General features: G+C 32.9%; 2 protein-coding genes across 2 annotated transcripts; both read left to right on the top strand.

The window, feature by feature from the left end:
* The first annotated feature begins 5,103 nt into the window (after window positions 1-5,103).
* On the top strand, window positions 5,104-5,928 carry LOC141708173 (dehydration-responsive element-binding protein 1A-like). Its single transcript, XM_074511669.1, has one exon. It carries the CDS (start codon window positions 5,179-5,181, stop codon window positions 5,818-5,820), a length of 642 nt encoding a protein of 213 aa, XP_074367770.1. The 5' UTR covers window positions 5,104-5,178; the 3' UTR covers window positions 5,821-5,928.
* Window positions 5,929-7,083: 1,155 nt separating this feature from the next.
* On the top strand, window positions 7,084-8,133 carry LOC141708174 (ethylene-responsive transcription factor ERF025-like). The gene has a single exon (XM_074511670.1). The coding sequence runs from the start codon at window positions 7,323-7,325 to the stop codon at window positions 7,995-7,997; it is 675 nt and encodes a 224-aa protein (XP_074367771.1). The 5' UTR covers window positions 7,084-7,322; the 3' UTR covers window positions 7,998-8,133.
* Window positions 8,134-26,088: the final 17,955 nt, after the last annotated feature.

The raw sequence follows: 26,088 nt of genomic DNA, 5'->3' as shown, positions 1-26,088 counted from the left end.
ATTATCAGATATGTGATTAACACTTTTACAATGCACACAGCTTTTTCTAGGAGCATACCTATCAGGTGTATAATTGTTATGTTTATTAATCCCTACCTTCCCATTTCTTTTAGATTTTCTTTTAGTTTCCTTCTTATCCTCAACCAAATTAAGCCTATTTTTCAGCTGATCTAAAGTCATGTGTCCTATATTCACCTTACTGGCATCTTTGGATGTGCTAGCTCCTTCTTTGACAAAGTTCTTGAGAGTTGAACCATCCTTCTTATTGAGATTTTTATTTTTGAAATTACTTGCCTATTTTAATTGATGAGCCTTCAACGGATGCTCATTTTCTTCCTTCAACGGATAACTTTCATCATCCGTTGATTCCACATCCGTTGACAATCCATCAATTAATTCCAACTCCTTTTTGTTTTTCTTCCAGGCATCCTCACAGAATGATTCAATTCCCTGAACCTTGGCAATCTGAACACTAACATCCCTAGATGTGTTCCAGGCCTTGATTACCTCTTGCTCACTTTCTAACTGTTTAGAAAGAATTTCTACTTTCTTAACAGCTTCTTCTAGTTCACTCTCAACAGTCAAGCATTTAAGTTTAATCTTTTCAAGCTCATTTACCTGATCCTCTAACACAGCATTCCTATCACTTAAAAACACATTATTCTCTTTGATCCTAGTGTTTTCTTTAGCTAGTGATTTAAGGGAAACATGCAAATGATATAATTCATTGGACATATCATTTATGGCTTCATTGCATTCATTTTTAGAAAGCTGAGAGAGATCAGTAGTAATTACCTGGTTGCTTGATGAACTAGTTTCATTTTCATCAGAATTAGCCATCAGGGCTAGGTTGACATATTTCATATCATCATCTTCATTGACTCCATCTGCTGCCCAATCATCTTGAGTGAGAAAAGCTCTTTCCTTTTGTTTGAGCAAATCAAAATACTTCTTTTTGTAATCAACTTGCTCAAATTTCTTCTTATCAGAGGTTGGCTTCCTACACTCACTTGCAAAGTGTCCACTAATGCCACAGTTATAACATTTGAACTTGGATTTGTCCACCATGTTTTTGTTTGGCTTAGTAAATTTTGTATTTTTCCTGAACTTCATCTTTGCAAACTTCCTGGACAGAAAAGCCAGATGTTCATCAACATCATCAGAGTCATCCTGACTGGAATTGGTTTCATCCTCAGCTACTTGTTTTTTACCCTTGCTTGATTCTGATTTGCTTGTGCCAATTTTGAGACTTGGCATTGTCTTCTCCTCATTCCTGGTTTCAACCTTCTCACTGTCAGCTATAAGTGCAACTGATCCTCCTTTTCTCTTCCCCTTTTCTAACAGCTCATCTTGCTCCATCTCAAGTTCATATATCTTCAAAATTCCATATAATCTTTCAAGTGTGAAGTCCTTATAATCTTGAGAATTTCTTAGAGAAACAGTCATAGGCTTCCATTCCTTTGGTAGAGACCTTAGAAATTTTAAATTGGAGTCCTTAACTTGGTACACTCTGCCATACAGCTTCAATCCATTCAATAGTTTCTGAAATCTGTTGAAGGTATCATTCAATGATTCTCCTTCTTCAAAATGAAAATATTCATACTGTTGAATGAGAAGCTGTATTTTGTTTTCTCTAACTTGCTCAGTGCCTTCACAGATAAGCTGCACTGTATCCCAAATTTCCTTAGCAGTTTGGCTGTTAATGACATTGTCAAACATATCTTGATCTAGGCCATTAAACAGAATGCTCATGGCTTTCTTGTCCTTGTGAACCTCTTCAATATCTTCAACAGTCCATTCTGCTTTTGGCTTGGGAATCGACTGTCCAACAGCAACTGTTGCAGTAGCAGCTGTGGCCACCTTGTGAGGGATGTGAGGACCATTTTCAATGCAGTTGATGTAGCTTTCATCTTGAGAGAGAAGATGTAAATGCATCTTCACTTTCCAGTGATGATAGTTATCTCTTTCCATGATTGAAATCTTTACACCAATATCCTTCTTACTCATGAAGTTAGCAGAATAGATCTTTAAACTCTTTGTATGTTAAGAGCTTGCCATGATACCAATTGTTATTCCCAGTGGACTAACAATGAGATTTACAGAAGGGGGGTTGAATGTAAATCTCAAAACTTTTTCAAGTTTTGAGTAGTTTCTAAGGCTAAGTATTTTAGTGAGCAAATGTGTGTGAATGGCTTGAAACTAATACAGACAGATATATATTCAAACACAAATGTAAAGAACACAAAGAACTTAAAAACTTTTCTGGTGGATTTGTTGTTCCACCAGAGATGTGTTATTTCAGAAAATCTGTGATTCAAAGAATTAAATCACAGCTGCTTCCTAGTACAAACTAGATGATTTTCTCTCTGGATTTTTCTAAACAGCTCTGGAAAAAATTCACATCTAATTACTAGCTGCTACTTGGTTTATATATCACCAAGTTTACAAGTGAAGACAAAACTGTAAAATACAATTAAAAAGGCTCTTCACATGTTTCTTCTTCATTTCTCTATCCAATGCAATTTAGGCTTAACTGTTAATCTTTGAATACTTTCTTGTTTGCACCAGAATGGAAATGCTGCATTTTCTTGATTCCTCCTAGAGGCTTCCACATTCCAGTTTGTCTCTGTCAACCCATGTGCCTCTGTCAGCTTATGAATTGTCATTATCAACTGCTAATGAACTAAGCATCTGTTGAAGCTTTCATCCGTTGATGCCTTATCCGTTGAGACTTTATCCATTGAAGTTTTATCCGTTAATGCATTAGCAGTTGAAGTCTTTATCCGTTGAAGCATTTATCCGTTGATGGATATTATCCATTGAAGTTTTAGAGACATTCGTTGAAGCTTTGTTTCTTATCCGTTGAAGGTCTTCAATATCAGTTGATACTTCTTCACTTATACAAAATTACAAGGAATGAAATATTTACAATTAGCCCTCCTATTTGCATATCCACTAGTAGTCAACATGACTGATAATTTCCTACAACATCTAAGAATTATAACTTGAATCCAGAGAATGAAATGTGCTACAATACTAAACTTATTGCTAAGTAAAGCTACTCCTTCAATGGATAGCCAAGATGGTCTTATACGTTGAGGCTACAAACACTAGATTTTTACTTAAGTGTTTTGTATAACTTATCATCAAATTAATACACATATTCCTAACAATTTCCATATTTATTCAGACTTGGACTTGGAGTACGTTTACTATTTGCACGTATTTCGAGACTTCTTTAAAGTATAGTTTGATAATATACTTTAAAAAAAAAATTCCTCCGTCCCGTTCGATTCAATGTGTTTACTATTTGCACGTATTTCGAGACTTTTATAAAGTATAGTTTGATAATGTTTTTTTCAATTTTTTTTTGAATAAAAATTTAAACATAAAACTTTTATTCAGAAAAAGAAAATTTTTAAAAAATATTATGAAATTATGTTTAAAATGAGTATTGAAAAAATTATCGAAAGATAACGTATAGAATTTAATTGGATAGAGAGAGGAATAAAATGTGGACTCTCGTCGTAGGAAATGAAGCACATGGGTCCACGCCTTCCCGTGGCTAAACCGTAAGCCATCAGAACCCTCTCACCACTTGGGTGTTACTCCGTGTTTGAGTTACCGGCTTTGGGTCCATATTTTTTTAACAAAATTAAATTTTTGCGTCTGTTACTTTCTCACCAACAAGCCATTTTTCATGATAAATATTTTGTCGCTTGGCAAAACTAGCGGGGAAATATATGTAAGCCAAAACTCAAGTGTTTATATCGAAAAAGGTGTTTAAAAACAAAATAGTTTCATTTTTTTTTGTTTTTACAAAATTGATGAGAGTTCATTTCTCGAATGGATCTAGTTCTTTACTAGTAGTTTCTGTCTTCTCTTTTCAACTATTTTTCTAGAGACTTTCTTTGCTAAGTTGAACAGAGGATTTGTGATTGTTTACAACTGTTGGTAAAATTTAAACCGTCGGTAAAATTGATAAAGATAGTCAAGACGAGTGTTGTGGAGATCTGCAGCTACTTAATAGTTTTTAAAATTAAGAAGAGTGGGTATTTTCATATAAACCCCTTCTTTTCTATATTTATCTATATATCATTATTCTTATAAGAAAAACATGATTTCAATCTTCATAAAAAGTTTGTTAATATCTTACAAAATATAGTTTAAATAAATATGATTTATTTAAAAAAATAAATCATATATCTAATATAACTATAAATTTTATGAATCATTATCGAAGTTAATTTTTAATCGCCCTTAACTTCTTTCCTACTTCTTTTGTAGGAACCAAATACTTCCAAAATTAATTTTAATAATTCAAATTATATAATAATATAATTAAGAATTTAAGAAAAAATTAAAAAACAATACCAAATCATCGCTATTCAATATTCCCACTTTTCTATAGGCCATGTGCGCGCACCCACCTATAGGTTAAGGTAGAACTTTTTAAGATCGTAATTATTTAAATTTGAATATTTCAATAATATAATACATATAAATTAATAAGTAAATATTTTAACTTCATTAATCGCAATAATAGATAAATATTATCTTTTATAATTTATTTTTATATAATAATAAAATAATAAATTAGAATATTATAATTAATGCGTGCATGGCACGGGTTATAGCCTCGTATACTTAATCACTCTTAATTAGCATGATAATCTAGTAAGTCTATTATCCTTTCATCAAAGAGTGACAGGAAAAATCATCTAAAAGTATTTTAAATGTTGTTATTTTGTAACAGAACTAAAGAAACTTCCAACTGCAGATATCTCATTTCATGGCATTAATATTTAAGCATAGAGTCGTAGTCATGAGTCAAATATAAGATTCAACGTCAATGTCATTGTCACCCTAAAAAAAGTGTACATATGCTATGCATGCAGTTTAACAAGTGGGAGGTTTTACTCCCAAACAAAAAACAGCCAATTGTCTAACAATTCCATTTTCTACTTTTCGGGCATTAATTGGTCCTACTGTTGGTTCCCCCTCTTCATCATGTAATTCCGTGTTTTTCATTATACTCCCATACACGCACCACCCACAATATCCTTCCTTCAAATATGTGCACTATATATGAGTGTTTCTATATCCATTAACTTAACAAGCTTAAGCAAATACAATCTCACTCTACTACTACTCGATCAACTACTTGTGCTCATAGATATGATGAATAATACATTCTTTTCTAATTACTCCGATTCGTATACATTCTATAATCTTCATTCACCTGATGCTGCTTCGGATTATTCATCTTCCACACAAGGGAGCTCGGGTTCACCGGTTATGCTAGCATCTAGCAATCCAAAGAGATGTGACAAGGGAAAGAAGTTGCGACAAACTCGACACCCTGTGTATCGTGGAGTTAGAAGAAGAAACTCGAATAAATGGGTTAGTGAAGTAAGGGAACCTAACAAGCAAACTAGAATATGGCTTGGCACATTCGCTACACCTGAAATGGCAGCTAGAGCTCATGACGTGGCTGTTTTAGCTCTTAGGGGACATTCAGCTTGTCTTAATTTTGCTGATTCGGCTTGGAGATTGCGCATCCCGGCATCAACCAATGCCAAGGATATTCAGAAGGCGGCGGCTGAGGCAGCGCAGGAATTTCGGTCGCCATGTCATGATGGTGCAGGGGCATTGTCTCAAAATGTGCATTACATTGATGAGGAGGTGGCGGAGTTTGGAATGCCTGGACAATTGGTTGCTGAGATGGCACAAGGGATGATGTTACCTCCACCTAATCAGTACTACTGTGAGGGAGATGATGTGGAATACAGTGCTGGCATGTCCTTGTGGAATTATTAATAAAAAGTCGTATACATGCCACACAGTTAGAATGTAGGAGATGCAAGTGTCATTGTAAATTTCAATCTGGTGTGATTATTTGATGGAATTTTCAGATGTCAAAGGGTATTCTGGTGCAAATTCCTTTTAACTTCTATAACAAATAACTGAATTTGCTCACATGTGAAATGAGGAAAATAAATGAATTGCTCGCAAAGTGCAAACTGTTTATTAATGAAGTAAGATTGCAGTAGATGACTTGATTACCTATGAAGGAATTCGTTAGTCGTCTGAAACATAGTTGAACTACTTGCAAATATTTGATTCACATATATAATTTCATTTGCACTCACAATTATTTAAAGCAAAATAATTAGTATTTGATAATTGACAAGAATGTTAATTAATCCATTTTTTATCTAATAATTAAAATTAAATAATAACATTAAACATAAGATCGAGCAAGTTCAGTGCATAACTATAAATCTTATAGCTATTTATATCTCCTAGCTATAATGTAAGATCATAATTATTAAACTCAACTCTAATACATATCTATATTTAGGACCAAAATAACTATAAATATTATTGTCACACCATTAAATAATTAATAATGAAGTGTAAATATGTCTAAAATGAATGGGATAAAATGTTACATCAGTTAAATATGAAATTTCTTGGTTCTAAAATAAAACTAACATTAGACTACAAATACTATTTTAGCATCAAAAAACTTTTTTTGTTGCAAAATTGTAGAAACTTATTACATCTAATATTGGACTTGTTTTTAATTATATATATTTGATTCACTAATATCTCCGTCAATATTAGTTTGAAGCAGAAGTTATGGTGTGCATCTGGCCGTATATATGTTAAACTTGGACCGATTTTGAAATCAGTGTAAACCCCAGATGTGCTGCCTGATCTCAGAAAAATGAACTTAAATTCAAGAAGTTGGAAATTATAAAAAAGTCAGGTACAAAATATCCAATGAGGCTCCGAGTTGTATATAAGAAATTAAGGACGAGTGATGTTCACCATGTTAAAATCTAGTAGAACTCGGCTCGATGAACAATCTAAGTAACCGAGATATTTACAGGCCAGGAAGAAAGTAAAGTAGCAAAGCCGGCGAACGTGTTAAGCTTTCAAGGTAACAGCTAGCTCGCGCTTAAGACGTGTGGCAATTCTAACCACATCTCTGTACACTTTAAAAACACGTTATGCAATTACACCATTCTTATTTTTAATTGAATATAAGAAGTGGTCTAGTGTTGTACCGATTTAGATACAATTCTGTGGGCTGATTATAGTTTTATAATATGCAATTATGCACCAATTGGGTACCCCCGTTTGGCGTAATACAGAATAAAGTTTCATAATTTACCAACAGCCCTACTTATTATAAGTTGCAAGTCCACACCTTCCTTTTATGTCAACAAAAACAAATATCTATTTGCCTACTTTCATCTCTTTCTCGAAATCTCTCTGAATCTCTCTCAATTCTCAAAGACACACTTTGATCTATGGCTGATCATGTGCCCGAAAGAGGTGATCAACCAAAATTTAAAGAACACCAATCATGTCTATTATCAAAAACATCGAAAGTCGAAAAACCAATTATATTCCCTTCAAAGATTACAATTACGGAGCCGATGGCCTCTTCCTCTGGGAAACATCCTGTGTATAGAGGAATTCGTAGCCGGAGCGGGAAATGGGTAGCAGAAATACGAGAGCCACGCAAGACGACACGGATATGGCTAGGTACATATCCAACGCCAGAAATGGCAGCTGCAGCATATGATGCAGCTTCTTTTGTACTCAAAGGCCCTGACACTGCCCTAAATTTCCCTGCTGAAAATTATAATAGCTTGCTTCTTGTTCCAACGGAGCCTCCTACGGCTGCTGAGATACGTGTGGCTGCGGCCAATGCTGCTGCCTCTCGGGCAGTCGTTATATCAGAAAGTGTGGCCTTGCCAGCACCTGATCAGCTGACACAAAATAGCAATAGTAAGGTCATGAATGAGAATACTACTGGTTTACTGAAAATGAAAGAAGAGTATGTAGACGAGGAGGAACTTTTCGATATGCCGAATTTGCTTATGGCCATGGCTGAGGGAATGTTGGTTAGCCCACCTAGGATCACCATCTCTCCGCCACCTTCACATGATTCTGAAAGTTTGTGGAGCTATAGTCTTTAATCAACTTTGTATATCCAAATCTCAGATAAAAAGCTAAGTGTGGTCAAATTAACAAAATTTTGTCATATATATATATATATACTTCATTGTCTTTAAAATTCGGAAAATGTAGAAAAAGTTATGTGTATAGATATATTTATTACAAGTTGAGTAAATTTATACATCTGATGTTTTGTAAGTGATCTGCAGTGACTTTAACCCCTAGTCCTAGAAGAAAATATAAACAAAAAATGTTGTTTTGCCATGACCATTTTCCGTCAAACTCATAATAATGTTAAGGAGTAATTAACTAGTCGTGGATACTAAATGTTAAAAGTATAGTGCCCATTGTGGAAAGAAAGATTTGCTTGCTTAATTATTAATCTCAAAAAGAAACTTTAACTTGTCTCGGATTAGACATGGTTGTAATATAATACGGTTTCAGATTGATTCCGGGAGACAAAGTTCGAAACCATATCCACGCCTTTTGTTAAAAGCCAAGTTTATTGCACCGCTTGTCCTTGTCATTGTTTACAAGTCGTACCAAATTCAAATTCAGTTTCTTTTTATGTGTAAAAAGATTAAGTTTAATACGAAATATTAAGGGATATTTGGTTCACGGATTACTTTTAATACTTGAATAATTTATAATAATATATTTTATCTTAAAATTATTAATATATTAATATAGATTTTCAATAGATGAAAAATTAATTGAATAACATAATAAGTTATAATAATATATATTTTATGATAATTTGAGACTTCACTGAAAATAAATAATATAATATATAATATGTTATTAACGGGACTCGAACCTTGAACATGTAGAAATTGTTAAAAATAAATAATATAAAAGTTTAAATATAATACATTGTTGACGGGATTCGAACCCTGAACCTATGAGAGTAGTTTAAATATTAATATAATATTATATTCTTATTACATCCAACGGTTCTCATCTACCTGTCTTTATATCTGACGGTTGTTATTTATCGTACCGAACAACTGTACCGAACAACCGACCAACTATCAAATAGAGAGTGTTCTACTTATAATAATAGTATAGTATAGAAGTCCGGTTAATGAGAATCGAAATCTCAATTGACATTTGAATTATTAATTGCGATATATGTAATGTGAACCTCATTCTCTCAAGGGGTAAATCATACACTCCACATCCATTAGGATTCCATATTATTCACATTTCCATTGTCCGCAATCCCAAATCCTTCATTCTAATTCTTCTTTCCGATTTCCCACCGCAATTCGAACGCCCACAAAATATATCATATAATCAAAGAAGTATTAGTGTAAAGTAGAGTAAGTACTTGTTGGAATCAAGGGCACACCTTTGAAATTTTAGGAGCACTGATAAATTAACATGCTACCAAACTCAGACTAGCAGGAGGAGCACTCAGTTTCGATTCTCTACTACTCCAATACTCTCAATAATTATTAAAAAATATTAATATTCTATTTTGGTAGGCCCAAAAATAGGGATGAGATCCCCATCGAATAATTGACAAAATGTGTACGATGATGGGCTCAAAATGTGATAAGATCCCCACATAGTAATTAGCTGGATGCTAGACCCAAAAATGGACGAAACACCTAATGATCCACTTTTCAAACCCTCGTGAACGGGTTTTCGAGTGAGAGGGATGTCAGGATATGAGATATGATCATGATAAGTTCAATTCCTAACATGTTGAGTTTTTAGGAGAACTAATAACTTAATACGGTATTAGTCTTAGTTTTCAATCAATTTATATTTGTATTGATAAATTCAAATCTTTTTTTATGTAATTTATGACATGCAACATATTGTTTAAATAGGTTAGCTTTATACAACCTCACTTTTGATGCCTTGTAATCGTGAAACTTGTGCTTGACATTTGCAGAGAGAAGTTATGAACAAGGTCATATCTATGCATTTTACGTCTTCGACCGTAAAATTATTATCATGTCATTTAGATATTGGACCGAAATCGGGGTCAATGTGGAAATTTCCCACATTGACCTCAATTTATTATAAGAAGTATTCTGACATTTCTTTATATTTAACAACCAATTACTCTTAAAAAAAGGTATTCGGATATATCAAGCAATGTATTTTATAAAATTGTTTGAATATTTATTCGCGATAATAATGGTGTAAACTTTAACATTGGTTTGAAATTAATGGGGTTCAGGTACAAAAAGAAGTGCAGTCAGGCCCGCATTTGGTCCGGAAAATAAATAGTCATGCATAAGTCCAAGAATATAAAAAAGTACAATTTTTTCAAGAATTTTGGTCAAAGTCAAAGTTCGGGTCAGAATTTCGACCTAAAAAATCAAAGTTTTTTAAAACTCGTTTAAATTCTCACTCTAAGTTTCATGTACATCTCTAATTCCACTTTGTTTAGGGAATAATCGTTAGTTAGGAATGAAATTTGGATAGAAATTAGGATCAATGTCAAGACATAGAAGTGTTATTCCAACCTCCAATTCCTGAATCCAGAATTGATTCTCAAATACATCTAGATTCTCGAAGAGGAACTACAACCCCACTGTTGAGGTCTTATCTTTTTTAATTTTTTGCCCGACACTCAAGTAGAGATACGATAAATGAGATAAATTTTCATGCAATCTCATATTGTAGAATGATAATCAAGTTATTACGATGTTGAAATTTGGAATGAAATTGGGATTAATGTTAGACACGTCGAGCTAGTTTTAAATTGATATCTGAATCGAAATTATAAACACCCCCGAAAACAAAGATCTTACAATGAACGGAGTTTCTTTTCCTTTTTTTTCTCCAATAAAACAATTTTTAATAATGGTAGTTTATACACTTTTAAAATTTGAGTTATCTTTTTTTAGGTTTATGAGTCATTGTATCACCTATATTTTAATATCATATCTTTTATTTATATTTTATTTCATTTTACAGATATTTTTAGATTAAATTATTATACATACATGTTTTTTAATTTATTTACCGCGTGTCCGAGCAAATTATCTTACATATTTTAGTTACTATAGATTTTCATACGATTGTTAAAATTGGTCTAATTCTTACTTTTTACATTGTTGTTTTAGGTAATTACTAAAAAAAATTTATATGATTGTTAAAATTGGTCAATTCTTACTTTTTACATTGTTGCTTTATATTGGATTTTAATTTTAACTACTTAAAACTCTAATTAAATTTTAATGTTGTGATTAAATGTAATTTCAAACTTAGGTGTATTTTGAATTTTCAAACATAGAATGAACCATTTTTTCAAGAATTGAAATATGGATTTGAATACTTTACATATTTTTTAAATAAAGTGGAACTAGAGACGTACATGAAGCTTAGATTGAGAATTTAAATGGATTTTAAAATTTTTAGTTTTTTAAGTCAAAATTCTGATCTGAGCTTTGACCAAAATTCTTGAAAAATATATATCTTTTTATACACTCGGACTAGGCATAATTGTGCACTTTTCGGGCCCGATGCGGGCCTAGCCACACTTCCTTTTGTACCTGAACTTGGCCATATATTTCAAAGCAATGTTGAAGTTCACATCCTTATTATCGGGAATAAATATTCACTCAATCTTACAAAGTAGATTAGTGGATATATCCCTACACCATTTTTAATAGTAATTAATTGTTAAACATAATGACATGCAGAATACTTCTTATAATAAATATATAGTATATTAATGTATTGCATTAGTTGCATAATCTCATAATTGTGAAATTCTTTATTTCTAACTACTTTTAATATTTGTACTTACTAGATTATACTATTTTTTGTAATTATTAAATATATTTATGTCAATAAAAAGAAGAAGATTAAGTTGATCATGTCCTAGATGAAGAAGAAGTTTGTTAAATAACGGAGTTGTAGAATAGTGTGAAAAAATTATAAAGACATGATATCATAAAGTTCAAAATATATGTATTAAAATACATATATCGAGAAGTTTAGGAAAGTTCATATGGAAAAGTTCAAAATGCTGATATCGTAAGTCATGATATAGCAAATTCAATAGAGTTAAGGTTGTGAAATCACCTTATAGCAAACTCCAATAAGTCATGTCGGTGATGTCTAAACTCAACTACATTCAGAAGTTCAAATTCTAAAAGTTATATCGAGACATCTACATGTATCAAACTCTAAAAGTTGTATAATGAAGTCTAAATATTGACTAGTCAAGATATTGGTCGACAAATCATTTAACTCGCAAAGTGGAGTTCACGACATCACCATAGCTTTATTGTGAAGTCTTAAAGTTGAAGGAATGTACTTTGTCACAAAATTTGACAACGGGAGTTCACGATATGTTTAAATGCATTTTAAATTAATATAACACACAAAATTCTGGCATTTAAAAACAAATATCAAGAAAATGTGCACTTATAATTTGTCATATATTATAGTTTGCACATGAAAAAATTTACAAAAAAATGAAGAAAATTTAGAAGAACGGAAGCCAAGTTAATAAAAACACTACAGTGAAAACTGAAGGGGTGCCATGTGATATTTCCTAAATTAGCATAAACAAGTGTAATTGTCAAATTTTTCCTATATATGACAGTTTAGGATATTTTTGTAAATAAGTGGTATGCACAGTTGGTTTATATGGTGTATTTCACTACTTTACTCTATATCTTAAATATTACAATATCATGTAAATCCCTGTCACTTCGAATTCACGGTTATAGCAAATTATATGAATCTAATAAAACATTATGTTTAACTTGAAATTTAGTTTTCTCTATTTACAATTCATATCTTATTTAAGCTGCAATAACAATTTTGAAAAAGGGGAAAAACTAGGAAAATTTATACACAGTTACATTAATCTCCTCTATGTCATGAACCATAGTTAACCTTCGTAACAAATAAAAAATGACAATATGGAATGTCACTACAAGAAAAAAGCTAACAGATTTCATGTTGGGTAATGAATACAACACAGAGGGGGGAGGTGAATGTGTTTTGAACAATTTTAAACTTTTTGGATGGTGAATAAAGTAATCTATATTGTAGAGATAATGTGATTTAACAGAGTAATTAAAACATGCACTTGAACACACTTATCTTTCAAAACTCACTTAATTTTATACTAAAATCAAGCTAGTATTTTGCTACAAATTTATGGGTTCTTTGTTGATAAAGAACTCAACTTCTCTCTTGAGAGTTACAAGAATTTTTAGATCTATTTATTACATCTTAAAATAAAGCATCCAGTGTTTACTTTATAGAACAGTAAACACTGGTTTTACACCGCATGCAAAAGCATGTACTAAACCCTACTTTAAGTTAACTAAAACTTTCTATTTCTGGTTTAGTGTATCTTTGCAAATCGTGCATGTCTGTGACTTTACTTTGTCAATTAATCTAGGCCTTTGATCTTGTACTCTTCAAGCTTCTTTTGTAGACTTTTCAAATCAGTAATTGATTTGTTTGTTGATTAGTAATCTGAGATATTAAACTGATCTGCATTATGTACTTGAGCTATACATCGAGATCTCCAGTTAGTCATATAGAGAACTCAGCAGCTCGATAAGTATAATGACTTATTAAAATTTCTTATTACTCTATAGTTATTTGGACTTATCGAAGTCTCTGAGTTCTCTATAAGAGAGTTTGGTTTGTCGAGATCTTTCATCTTCATGTCTTCATTTTGGCTTATCTATATCTCTGAGTTCTCTAGTGACAATTTGACTTATCGATATCTCAGAGATCTCTATTAATATTTTGGACTTATCGATATCTCAGAGATCTCTAGTGATATTTTGACTTGTCGATATCTTAGAGTTCTCTAGTGAAGAAATGACTTGTCGATCTCCAATCTTCATGTCTTTAATTTGGCTTGTCGATATCTCTGAGTTCTCCAGTAGCTTTTCTTGACTTCTCGATAAGTCATTCTGGAGTTCTCGAATAACGTATCTATAACACTTAATCTATGACTTGTAGACTTCTTGACTTAGAATATTTTTCATAAAACAGATTTATTCAACTCCAAGCTTCTTCACACTTTCTCTGAGGCATGATCTTCATGATTTTCTTCCAGAGTTTATTTTAGGCTTGAGACTGTTTACATGAAAAATGTCCCACTATAATCTAATTATAATTTTATAGACTGAAGTGATACAATATAAAATGCAAACTTAGATTAACATACAACTTACTTAGGGCTGTCAATTTGACTTAGTCTTGTTATAGTACAGGCATGTCATGCACAACAATCTCCCCCAATTTGTGAGAAGATTTCTTATCACAAATTCATGTATGTTAACAAGACTAACCCCAAGCTACAATGAAAAATTAAACTTTACAAAAAAATGACAGGAGTACAATACTTGACATTGAGAGGTTATAGAATTTTTAACAGGAAATTCATTACATAAAGTCCTCATAGCCTAGTTCTTTTCTAATGAGATCCTTAAGAGTTACTAACACTTCCATTTCTTCCAAGATCTCATTTCCCCTTAAGGCTTCCACAATCTTGAGCCACTCATCCAATGAATACCCATTTAGATAACCTGCTCTAAATCTGGAGAATCTGCCAACTTTTATGTTGAGAAAATGTCCATCTTTGGAGAGTCTGCACATCCCTTTTGCTTTAAGCTCATTTGATCTTTTCTCAATTCTTGCAAGCTCTTCTGCATACTTCTTATCTATTTCTTCCTTTTCAGCCTTTGCCCTTGCAATTTTCTCATCCCTTTCTTTCACCCACACACAATAAACAGCTTTCCAGAACCTTGTAATTGTATCCTTATCCTTCATCAAACTGATTACTCTTTTGAATTATGTGGTTGAAAGTGTGTCCATTAGGTTACCACCAAGAAGAGTGAAAGAACCATCATCATAATAAATTCTAACTTCTGTATATGATACAACCCAGACTCTGACTATTTCTTCAGCTAGTTGTTGAAAGTATTCTTCATCTGTGAGGCACCAATTTAGTGGCAGAAAGTCATATTGATCATAGAAATTCCAGAGTGATCTCTGAGTAATTTACAGTTGCTTTGTTTTTCTCCCAACAGATTTAAAGTGTGTCTTGGTTGGAGGTTTATATGAAGGTGGGGCTATGATTTTATTTAAGCTGGTTTGGTTGTTAGTGATTGGGATTTTGGGAAGTGAATTTACAGTTGGCTTGTATAGAAATTTTGGCTTTGAGGTGAAGGATGGTTGAGTGTTTGAGCTGAAAGGTTTATGGGGGTGAGCTTGGTTAATTTGTATTTTTAAGGTTTGTTGTGGTTCTGAACCATCTTGCCTTTTCTTTCTTCTCCTTTCTTCCTTTCATCTCCCTTCTTTTCATCCTGCTTTTTTTCATTGCTACCAATTGCCCTTGAAGACTGACTTGGATTTGAGCCAAAAGGTTGTTTCTCATCATGCTTCTGCTTATCATGAAGAAAATTTAGAGTTGGCTTCTTGTTCTTAAACAATTGATAGGGAGTCATGCATTTTGCTTGATTAACCAGAGAAATGATCTGAGTGTAGCATGCAGTATTTACAGCTTCAGCCCATAAATATGTTGGTAACTTAGACTCCTCAAGCATTGTCCTTGCAGCTTCAATAAGTGATATGTTCTTCCTTTCTACTACTCCATTTTGTTGTGGAGTTCTTGATACTGAAAACTCATGCAAAATCCCATTTTCTTCACAAAATGCTCTCATGACAGAATTATTGAACTCAGTTCCATTGTCACTCCTGATTCTTCTTACTTCGAAATCAGGATGATTATTGACTTGCCTTATGTGATTGATGATGATTTCACTAGCCTCATCTTTAGACTTTAGGAAATATGTCCAAGAGAACTTTGAGAAATCATCTACAATTACTAGGCAAAATCTTTTCCTTGAGATGGACAACACATTGACTGGTCCAAACAAATCCATGTGTAGTAGTTGCAAAGGTTCTTCAATTGTTGAATCAAGCTTCTTTCTGAATGATACTTTGATCTGCTTTCCTTTTTGGCAGGCATCACACAATCTATCCTTAGAAAACTACAATTGAGGAATACCTCTAACCAGTTCTTTCTTTACAAGTTTATTCATGGTCTTGAAGTTTAAATGGGATAGCTTCTTGTGCTATAACCAACTTTCATCCTGACTTGCTTTGCTGAGAAGACAAGTAACAGATTCTGCATTTGATAAGTTGAAGTCAGCTACGTACATATTTCCTTTTCTCACTCCAGTGAGAACCACTTTGTTTCTCATTTTGTTTGTCACAACACAGGCTTCAGAGTTGAAGTTTAATGAATTGCCTTTATCACATAGCTGGATGATACTCAACAAATTGTGCTTGAGACCATCCACTAAGGCAACCTCCTCAATAATGACATTGTCTTTTGAAATCAAGCCATATCCCACAGTATAACCCTTGTTGTCATCTCCAAAAGTAATACTTGGGCCAGCTCTCTCCTTGAACTCTGCGAGTAGGGTAGAATCACCAGTCATGTGTCTTGAACAACCACTATCCAAGTACCATAGATTCTTTATGTTTCCCTGCATACATCAAAATCAAATCAAGTTGATTTTGGTACCCAAGTTTCCTTAATGCCTTGTTAGCTTTCTTTTTCTGTTTCTTAGGTTTGATCTCATTTGACTTGGGGATATCAGATTCATCCTTAGTCATTTGAGTTGGACCTTTGAAACCATTCATTACAGCATAATTATCATGCATATTTTGATTAACAGGAAATGACATGCTACTAGTAAACATGTTATTTCAGTAAGGCATGCTAAATGGCATTTGTGGCATACTAAATGTAGCATAATAAGGATTAGTTGCAAATGGCATATTAGAAAATAGTGCATTCATATTCTGTGTAGACATATCATTCATAGGCATAGAAGGCATGGAATTTATGTTGGGAAAATGAGGTGGCACAGATATGGAAGTAGGCATGGCAGTTTTGCAATTAACAGACAAATGATTTACACTACCACACTTGACACATATTTTTTTAGGAGCATATTTATCAGGTGTGTAGTTGTTATGCTTGTTAATTCCTACTTTACCATTTCTATTATTTTTCTTTTTAGCCTCAGCTTTAACCTCAATCTTTTCTAGTCTGTCACTCAATTGCTTGACAGTCATATGACCAACATTAGCCTTTTTCTCCTTCTTCACTTGACTGGATTCTCCTGGAATAAAATTCTTGGAAACTGATCCATATTTCTCATTTAACTTGGAAAGTTTGGTTTTACTCACAGGTTTGCTCACAGTCGACGGATGAGGATTTATATCACTCGACGGATAACCCTTTTTGTTATTCGACGGATGACCCTCATCATCCGTCGAGTCTATATCTGTTAGCAGTCCTTCAACCAAATTGGATTCCAGCTTCTCCTTATTCTTCTTCCAGGCTGCATCACAAAAGGACTCAATACCTTGAACTTTGGTGATTTGAGCATGAACATCTCTAGATGTTTTCCATGCCTTAATCACCTCCTGTTCTCGTTCAAGCTGCTTCTTCAAGATCTCTTCTTTCTTTAAGGACTCAGTTAATTCATCCTTAGCAATTTTACACTCAATTCTCAATTTTTTAAATTCAATGAACTGAGACTCTAGCACATTATTCCTCTCACTTAAAAACAAATTGTTTTCTTTGATTTTAGAATTTTCCTTAGTAAGAGACTTAAGTGTAGCACGCAAATGATATAATTCTGTAGACATGTAATTTATTGCATCATTACACTCAGCTTTAAATAAATATGCAAGGTTAGTGGTGATTACCTGATTACTTGAAGAACTTGTCTATGTTTCATCAGACTTGGCCATTAGGGCTAGATTGACATAGTTGACATCCTCATCCTCATCCCGACCATCTGCTGCCCAGTCATTTTCTTGTGTAATGAAATCCCTCTCCTTTTATTTGAGCAACTCAAAGTATTTATGTTTATAATCCACAGGCTCAAACTTCTTTTTGCTGGAATCTGACTTTCTACACTCACTGGCAAAGTACACTGCGAAGCCATATTTGAAACATTTGAATTTTGATTTATCCATCATATTTCTATTTGGCTTAGCTGCTCCAAAGTTCTTCTTGAACTTGAGCTTGGCAAATCTTCTGGAAAGAAATGCAAGATGTTCATCAATATCCTCCATATCATCTTGGCTCAAAGAATCTTCATTTTCTGCTACCAACCCTTTGCCCTTGTTTTCACAGACCTTTGAAGTTGATTCAACAGCTTCCATCTTCATCTCCTTCTTTTTCTCTAACTCAGCAACTAGTACAATGGATCCTCATTTCTTCTTTCCTCTCTCCATCCTCTCATCTTGCTCTATTTCAAGCTCATAAGTTTTCAGGATGCTATACAGTCTCTCTAAAGTAAACTCCTTGTAATCTTGAGAGTTTCTCAATGAGACTATCATAGGTTTTCATTCATGTGGAAGAGATCTAAGGAACTTAAGATTGGAGTCTTTTGTCTGATAGACCCTTCCATGCAACTTCAGAGCATTTAGTAGTTTTTGAAATCTACTAAAAATGTCAGTGAGAGACTCACTATCTTCACTATGAAAGTGCTCAAATTGCTGAATTAGCAGCAGCATCTTATTTTCCTTGACTTGTTCAGTGCCATCACAAATAATGTGTATTGTATCTCAAACTTCCTTGGCAGTTTTGCAATTGATTATGTTGTCAAACATGCCACCATCAACTCCATTGAACAGAATATTCATGGCCTTCTTATCTTTCCCGACTTGTTCAATATCAGGATCTGACCATTCATGCCTTGGCTTGGGAACTGATGGCTCATTTCCAGTTGCAACTCTCATTGGTAGATGAGTGCCTCTCTCTATGCAATCTACATAAGCCTCATCTTGGGAAATTAAGTGAAGATGCATTTTTACCTTCCAGTAATGGTAATTATCTTTGTCCATAAAAGGAATCTTGACTCCTACATCCTTCTTGTTCATCTTGCTGTTTGTTGTGATCTTTAAACTCTTTGTTCTTCAAGAGCTTGCTCTGATACCAATTGTTAGTCCCTAACAATGCAACAAGAATTATAGAAGGGGGTTGAATGGAATTCTTGAACCTTTTTCGAAAAAATATAAAATGTTATATCTTAATAATATATAAGTGTTTGATTTGCAAAGTGCGGAATAAGAAGTTAGTAAAATCAAAACACAAGTAATTAAAAACACAAGTCTTTAAAAACTTTCTGGTGGATTTGAATGTATCCACCAGAGATATATATTATATTAAGAGAACTCTGTGTAGCAAGATTAGCTCACAGCTGCTTACAAATATGAACAACTAAGTTTACAGAGAAATGCTAAGGATGCAGCTTACAATTGTTTCTCTGAGATAATGTTCTTAGTCTTGTTCTTGTTGTTCTATTTGCTACTTCATGGTTTTTATATCACCAAGATTACAAAGTAATAAGACAAGATAATAAAACAAACCCTATCAAGTCTAATACTATGCTGCTTCATTACTCTATTCCAGCATCTTTGAATATTTTCATAATAGCATGGAAATGATAATGCTTTTTTGTTCTCTAAAACCCAGTTAAATAGGCTTCTACATTCCTTTTGCATACACTCGACGCATGTGACTGTGTTGTCACTGTCAACAGATGTTTGAATTGATTATCCATCGGGTACATGATCATCCGCCGGATTGCCTTGTTGATCATCCGTCAAGTGGCATTGTTGTTTATCCGTCGGGTAGCTATCTGACACTTGACTTTATTTCATTTATGTAGAATTACAAGACATCATCTATGTACAATTAATCAACCTATTCTGCATATCTAATTAAAGTCAACATGACTTGAGTGCTACTACAGAATCTAAACAAGGTGTATGCAGAAATGTGCTACAGACTCATTATTACAAAAGCTACTCACTCGATGGATAATTAATCAACTTATCCGTCGAGTGCTACATTTTTCACTAAGTAAAATTTACTAAGGTGTTTTGTTAATGAAATCATCAAGTTCACAACATATCCACAACAATTATAATTTAAGACGTAAACGAAACTCGGATCGTAATCGTAACCTCGTTAAAACGAACAAAACTCAACTTAAGTTTCTGCAGAAGTTCCTAAATATATAAACTGTAGTTTCCTGAAAAGCGAGACATGATTATGATAGAAAATGTTATGAGGATCGTTTAGGCGCTTGAATCTCTTGATTCCGATTTACGGATCAAAAGTTATGACCGTATTAGTAAAAGGGATTTACGCGACAAAACTGCTACAAGTTACGAACTTTGTAAATATAAATGATCGACTTAAAAATATTTAAAAATCATAAAATTTTTACATAGAGTAATAAATAGAGTTTTTAGCTTCCATAAAAATTTCAATTAAAAATTTTGATTTTTCAATTTTATAAAAATGTTGGAGCCGAGGTCGCGCGGAGTACGAATGTCAAAAACAACCTCCTGTTAGGAAACTGCTACTTCGGGATTTTCACCCCTGTTACCAGAAAACCATTTTCAAATGATGTGTTCTAAATTTTGTGTAGATCGTGCAGCGAAAACGGTGCATAAATTGAGTTAACGGTTTGAGAGATATCAACGTTTTAGTGAAAGCGGTTTGAATAGTAAAACTTCGTAGTTGACCGAACTTTTGAATTGCTTTTCACCTAATTAAATTCATTTTATCAAAATGAAACTTTTACGATAAATATTAAAAGCACTCAAGAAGCTCCTCGAGGTGGTTTCTTATTAAAATATTAATTTTATGATTTATTAAAAACGATAGAGTGCGAGTCGCGTAATAGTAATATTCGGTAAAGTCAAATCTAGAATACCACTTTGACCGTCCGTTTCGACCAAGGAGTGATACTTATTTCGAGTCGGTCGAATGATGAAAGTTATAAAGTATTGAACTTATTAGAAATATAAGTTGGTGATGAGAGTAGGAATACTGATTAAGATTATGATGTTTGTTGATTAGAAAACCCGGAACGAGAGGAAGTCGGGAAACGTGACTTGGACTTCAGGCAAGTTTTCAAACCCTACCTTTTTGAAACTACTGTGTTGTGTTTGTTTTCAAATAATGTCGATATATACATGATGCTATATTTACGATGTTTTACGAATTATGTTATATAATATCATACGATATGATAATAATTTTGGTATATGAATATTACCGAATTTCAATCGATAACGCTAGAGAGTAGCGTTGTATATATGAGGAGTATATTTTAGACCGAGGATCGATCTGTATAATTTTATGAAAACCTGGAAGTATTCCGGAGGTGTTTTATTTAAGAATACAAACGCTATAGTAGAGCGTGATATATAAGTTATAAGACCGAGAGTCAGTCAGTTTTTATAAAGTATAAACTCGGGAATCATCCCGGAGATGTTTTGGACCATTAAAAGTCCGTACTTATTTTATTCCAAGGGACTCGATGTCCACTTGCGAAACATTGAATACCTCGAACTTTTATTAAAACGATTTCCAAAGAACGTATTCCCTCAACTACATTTTACTTGAACAACGAATATTATTTCAGTTATTAATTTAATATAGGAGAAGTATTCTCCAACGATTATTCATTTCAAACTCGACCAAGGTTACTTTAAATTTCTTAAACATAAATTAGTTGAGAAATATTATTTCAAATATTCTTTTAAAGTATAATTATTCAAGGTTTAATTATTTAACGATTAATATTTAATTATTAATTATTTATTAAATGATTTATTATGATTTAAAGATCATAAAACCTGATTTAAAATATTTTCTGATTTTCGGAAATTCATTCCAATAACTTCAGATCGTCGGAGAATATTATCTCGACTTATTTTAAATAATTTGAATATAGTTTCAAAAGAAACTCCCCCTTATTTACTTATCTGTTGTCAACGGTCAACTCACATCCTTAGTACTTCTTCCGAAAACTTTCGGTAGTACATATATATATATATGAGGTAAAGTTGTGCCTATCAACAAGAAAAACACTTGAGGAACTTCGATATAGTTTGATGATTCCAAGTATATGATAGGATTCTTAAATGGACAAGGAGGGGTAGAGATCCAGTACTTCGTGGACTGGGGAGACTGCCATATTTATTTTTCGTATGAGAAGGTACCATGTGTACTGAAGGACATACGAAGTATGCAAAATATACCCGGGTGGAATGGGGAAGCATATAAAGCCCGAATGCGGCTTGGGTGACAACCAGGATGTTAGGAAGTCGTCTCTTTACATTTAGAAAAGGTTACTGTTACAGTTATACGACTAATCATCGTATCTCGGGGGCTCTAGTGAATGTCCTATTCTTCCAATTGGAATTGTGATGCAATACCGTAACCCAAGCCTAGGTGATGGGTTTACCATTAAGGTATTCACAGGATAATAAGTCCACAAAAGAATTGTTTTCGAAAGAAGGTGTGTATCACCGAGGAAAACTATTTTTGAATAAACATATTTATCGTATATAGAATTATACTTAAATTTCTCATACAGTCTTTTCATACTGTACATTGGCTGAGCATTATTGCTCACTCTTGTTTTCTTTTAAATGTCACAACACAACAGATAACCAGTATGCTGGTGTGGGACTTAGTCTCTTGTAGTCATAGGGAGAATCCCTGACAGCTTTGTCTCAGGTGGGCCAGAGTATCAGATAGGTATAAGATATCAGTCGTAATTATTGTAACTTCATGTAGAGGTTATGAATAATTATTTGAGATCCTGTAAAGTATATTTGAGTTCTAATAACAGATGATACTTGTTGTACATCGTTTCTAAGGCTATAACTTGTGAGTGTGTGAGAATGGGGGTCTGTGATATGGAATTATTGGATTATTGAGTTAATACAGGTTACACATGATTGAAGGATTGCGTGACGACCCATATTCCTGACCCCGTATTTGGGGGCGTTACACCAAAGGTCTAAAAAGTAATATATACTTCAACACACCGTCCTATGATAGATGGGAGTACTTCGCACTGGCGAACCCACTCCTTATCGATCTAGGGGTTAACGCATTGGACATATTAGAAGGCATCTAAATAACTTAATATAAACATTATGGTTTTGTTAGTATTAAAACGATTATGATCCCATCATAAAGAGATTCCCAATTTTTCCTTGAATAAAATACTTCAAATCAATACTTTGATTTCTAGATAGTGAGGGAGTCACGTCGGTCTAGCTTAAAACCCACAATCTTACAAGTTCAATGAACCCGTTTTTGACAAAATATCCCCATGTCGTAAATAAAAAATATTCGTATTTTATTCCGTGTTTCATAAACACGAGAATATCATAATCGTTTGTAAATTTTAAAATCTTGAGTTTTTACTAATTATATCTTGTTTAGCAGGCATGGCATGGGTGACGTATCTAATACATACATTCATGCATGATTAATCTAGTTAAAGCATGCATCATTAACTATTCTACACATACATTCATACATCAATATGTAAAGTGCGGTATGTAAATGTGCTTGGTTATGGCCTTTATCCAATGTGATCCTTTTCAAGCTAATGAAAGGATCAAGGTCAACCTATGGTGAATAATATAAATACAATTATAAGTCTTCATTCTTCTTTCTTCCATAGTCCCCCCTTCTCTTTTGGACCACCTTCTTCCTTGCAAGTCTCCATTAATAATTACATAAAAAAATTTAAAAAAATTCTAATACAATTACAAGAATAACTCGAGTTACATTCTAGATAAATGAATTACAAAGAAAAAACGACATGCAAGTAGTATTTAGAATTCAAAACCATAAATAAAAAACCATTAACTAAAGGGTCTTAAAGCCATAACCATACACCATGCTTCACAGGACACATAACAAAACACTTATACTTTTAACATGGTATTATATATTATAGTTCAGATTATATAATTAAACAAGCATATTTATCAAAATTCAGAAAATTAAAATCAGCTTTCTAAAAACTAAATACCGCTTTTTTAGGCCTATAATGACAACCAATGGCTTACAGACGCGAACCTGACCTTTTCAGTCTTGCTCAGTAATCCGATTCCAGTAGTGAAACACATATCGTTTGCAAAAATTGGACACTGGACACAGATTTCACCAAATCTGTTCAGCTTTTCCAGAAATCGTATCGTATACAATCTCCATAATAAAAACAAAGTATATCATATATACACACACAGCGATACATACAACCATCACATGATTATAAAATACATCATGAATATCATATATATAGTCATATACACGCATAAAAAATCATTTACATGCTCACATATATCAAAATTGTAAATATACGTATAATGTAATATAATCCCTTTAGCCTTATATTATAGATCAAACTCGAGGCATGCATTGTGTCATCCTCTATTAACGTTTAATCCTTATTTCCTTGATCAATGAGTAAACTATTAAACAAATCAGTATTTGAGCACGCCCATGCATTTTATAGTCTTACTCAATCAAGAGGCCAATAATATCACCCCTTTAATATAGGAGGGCTAAATCTCATCTAGATCATTTATATTTCTCATACGATTCATAATATACCCAATGTCTACTTTTACTATTACCCGGTCAAGGATAACTTTCAATAGTATCAAAGTATATTAATTCTCGTATAAAATATAATAACTTTAGGTCTAAGGACTGTTAGTGTTTGTGTCCTAGAGACAACACTATGATATTTTAGTTTAAGACATTAGGATTATTAATGTTTATGTTATATCGATTATTCCATTTATAATTTATTAATTCTTAATTTACTGCGATATAAATGTTAGATTAATAAATGTCCTTGGAATATGATATGCAATTCTATATCTCTAAGTACGTGACTTAGAAATGAGACTATGAGAATAATATCAATATTCCTAAAGGTGCCTAGTCGAGTATTATTATTAACGAAAAATAATAATGCATTAAGACTGGTGTGTTTGTTAACTGATGATCACATCTCATTGATCATAGGTATGATGATACTAAAGTCAAAAATACAGGCAGATGTATATGTATATGGTGCTAGACAGACCCAGTGTGAGATTCTACATGTCTGTTGTGTCATAAGTAATTCTCACAGTGATAATGATGTAATGGTCCTTAGACCTGAAGTCATTATATTTCTATACGAGAATTAATATACATTGATTCCATTAAAAGTTGTCCTTGACCAGGTAATGATAAAAGTGGACATTCGGTATATTATGAATCGTATGAGAAATATGAATGATCTAGATGGGATTTAACCCTCCTATTTTAAGAGTGATATTATTGGCCTCTTGTGTGAGCTAGACTATGAAATGCGTGGTCACGCTCAAATGTTGATTTGATATGATAGTCTACTCATTGATCAAGGAGACTTGGATTAAACTATGATGAGGATGACACATTACATGACTCTAGTTTAGTCTATAATATTTGGTTAAAGGGCTTATTACATGACTGTTATGTATGCCTCATGCCTAAGTCACGTACTTAGAGATATAGATTTACATATCATATTCCAAGGACATTTATTAATCTAACATTTTATCACTGAAAATAAAGATATAATAAATTACTAAAGAATATTCCATGGAATCATAAATAATAATCCAAATATCTCATAACATAAACATAATAATGTTGTCTCCAGGGCACACACACTAAAAGTCTATCCTAGATATCGGCCAGAAACTGATGTCTTAATCTACATCACACATCATTTTTATAGAAAAATACTGATTTGTATTTGTCTCTTATATATCACTTTTTTCGATGTCTATTTAGCTCTTGGACATCAGGTTTAACACAAAATGGTGATTTATATTATTTTCTTCGACATCACTCTTGTCTGATGTATATCTAAAATAAAAGTGAGGTACATTTAATTGTTACAATACTTATACAATACAATATCCAATTTATTTTTGGGCAAAAAAAACCATAACTGAATTTTATATTAACAATAAAAATCTAATATTCGCGTTCTCACATTAATGTTTATATCAATATGACTTGCATAAGCATATTCTATCAAGAGCAAATTATCAAAACATTGATTCATAAAAATATTACTAAAACTAGGATTTACATCTTGAAGTTGGTTGCTAAAACTAAATCCCATGTCAATGATTCCAGTTTGAATTAAAGCTTCGAGTCCAGATATAGCAACCTGCAATGCCATCAGCTAACTGCTCCATTGCACT

Source organism: Apium graveolens, chromosome 2 (assembly GCF_009905375.1).
Source record: "Apium graveolens cultivar Ventura chromosome 2, ASM990537v1, whole genome shotgun sequence".
Classification (NCBI taxonomy): Eukaryota; Viridiplantae; Streptophyta; class Magnoliopsida; order Apiales; family Apiaceae; genus Apium; species Apium graveolens.
The sequence above is the reverse complement of the archived record's forward strand: the minus strand, read 5'-3'. Positions and strand labels throughout refer to the sequence as shown.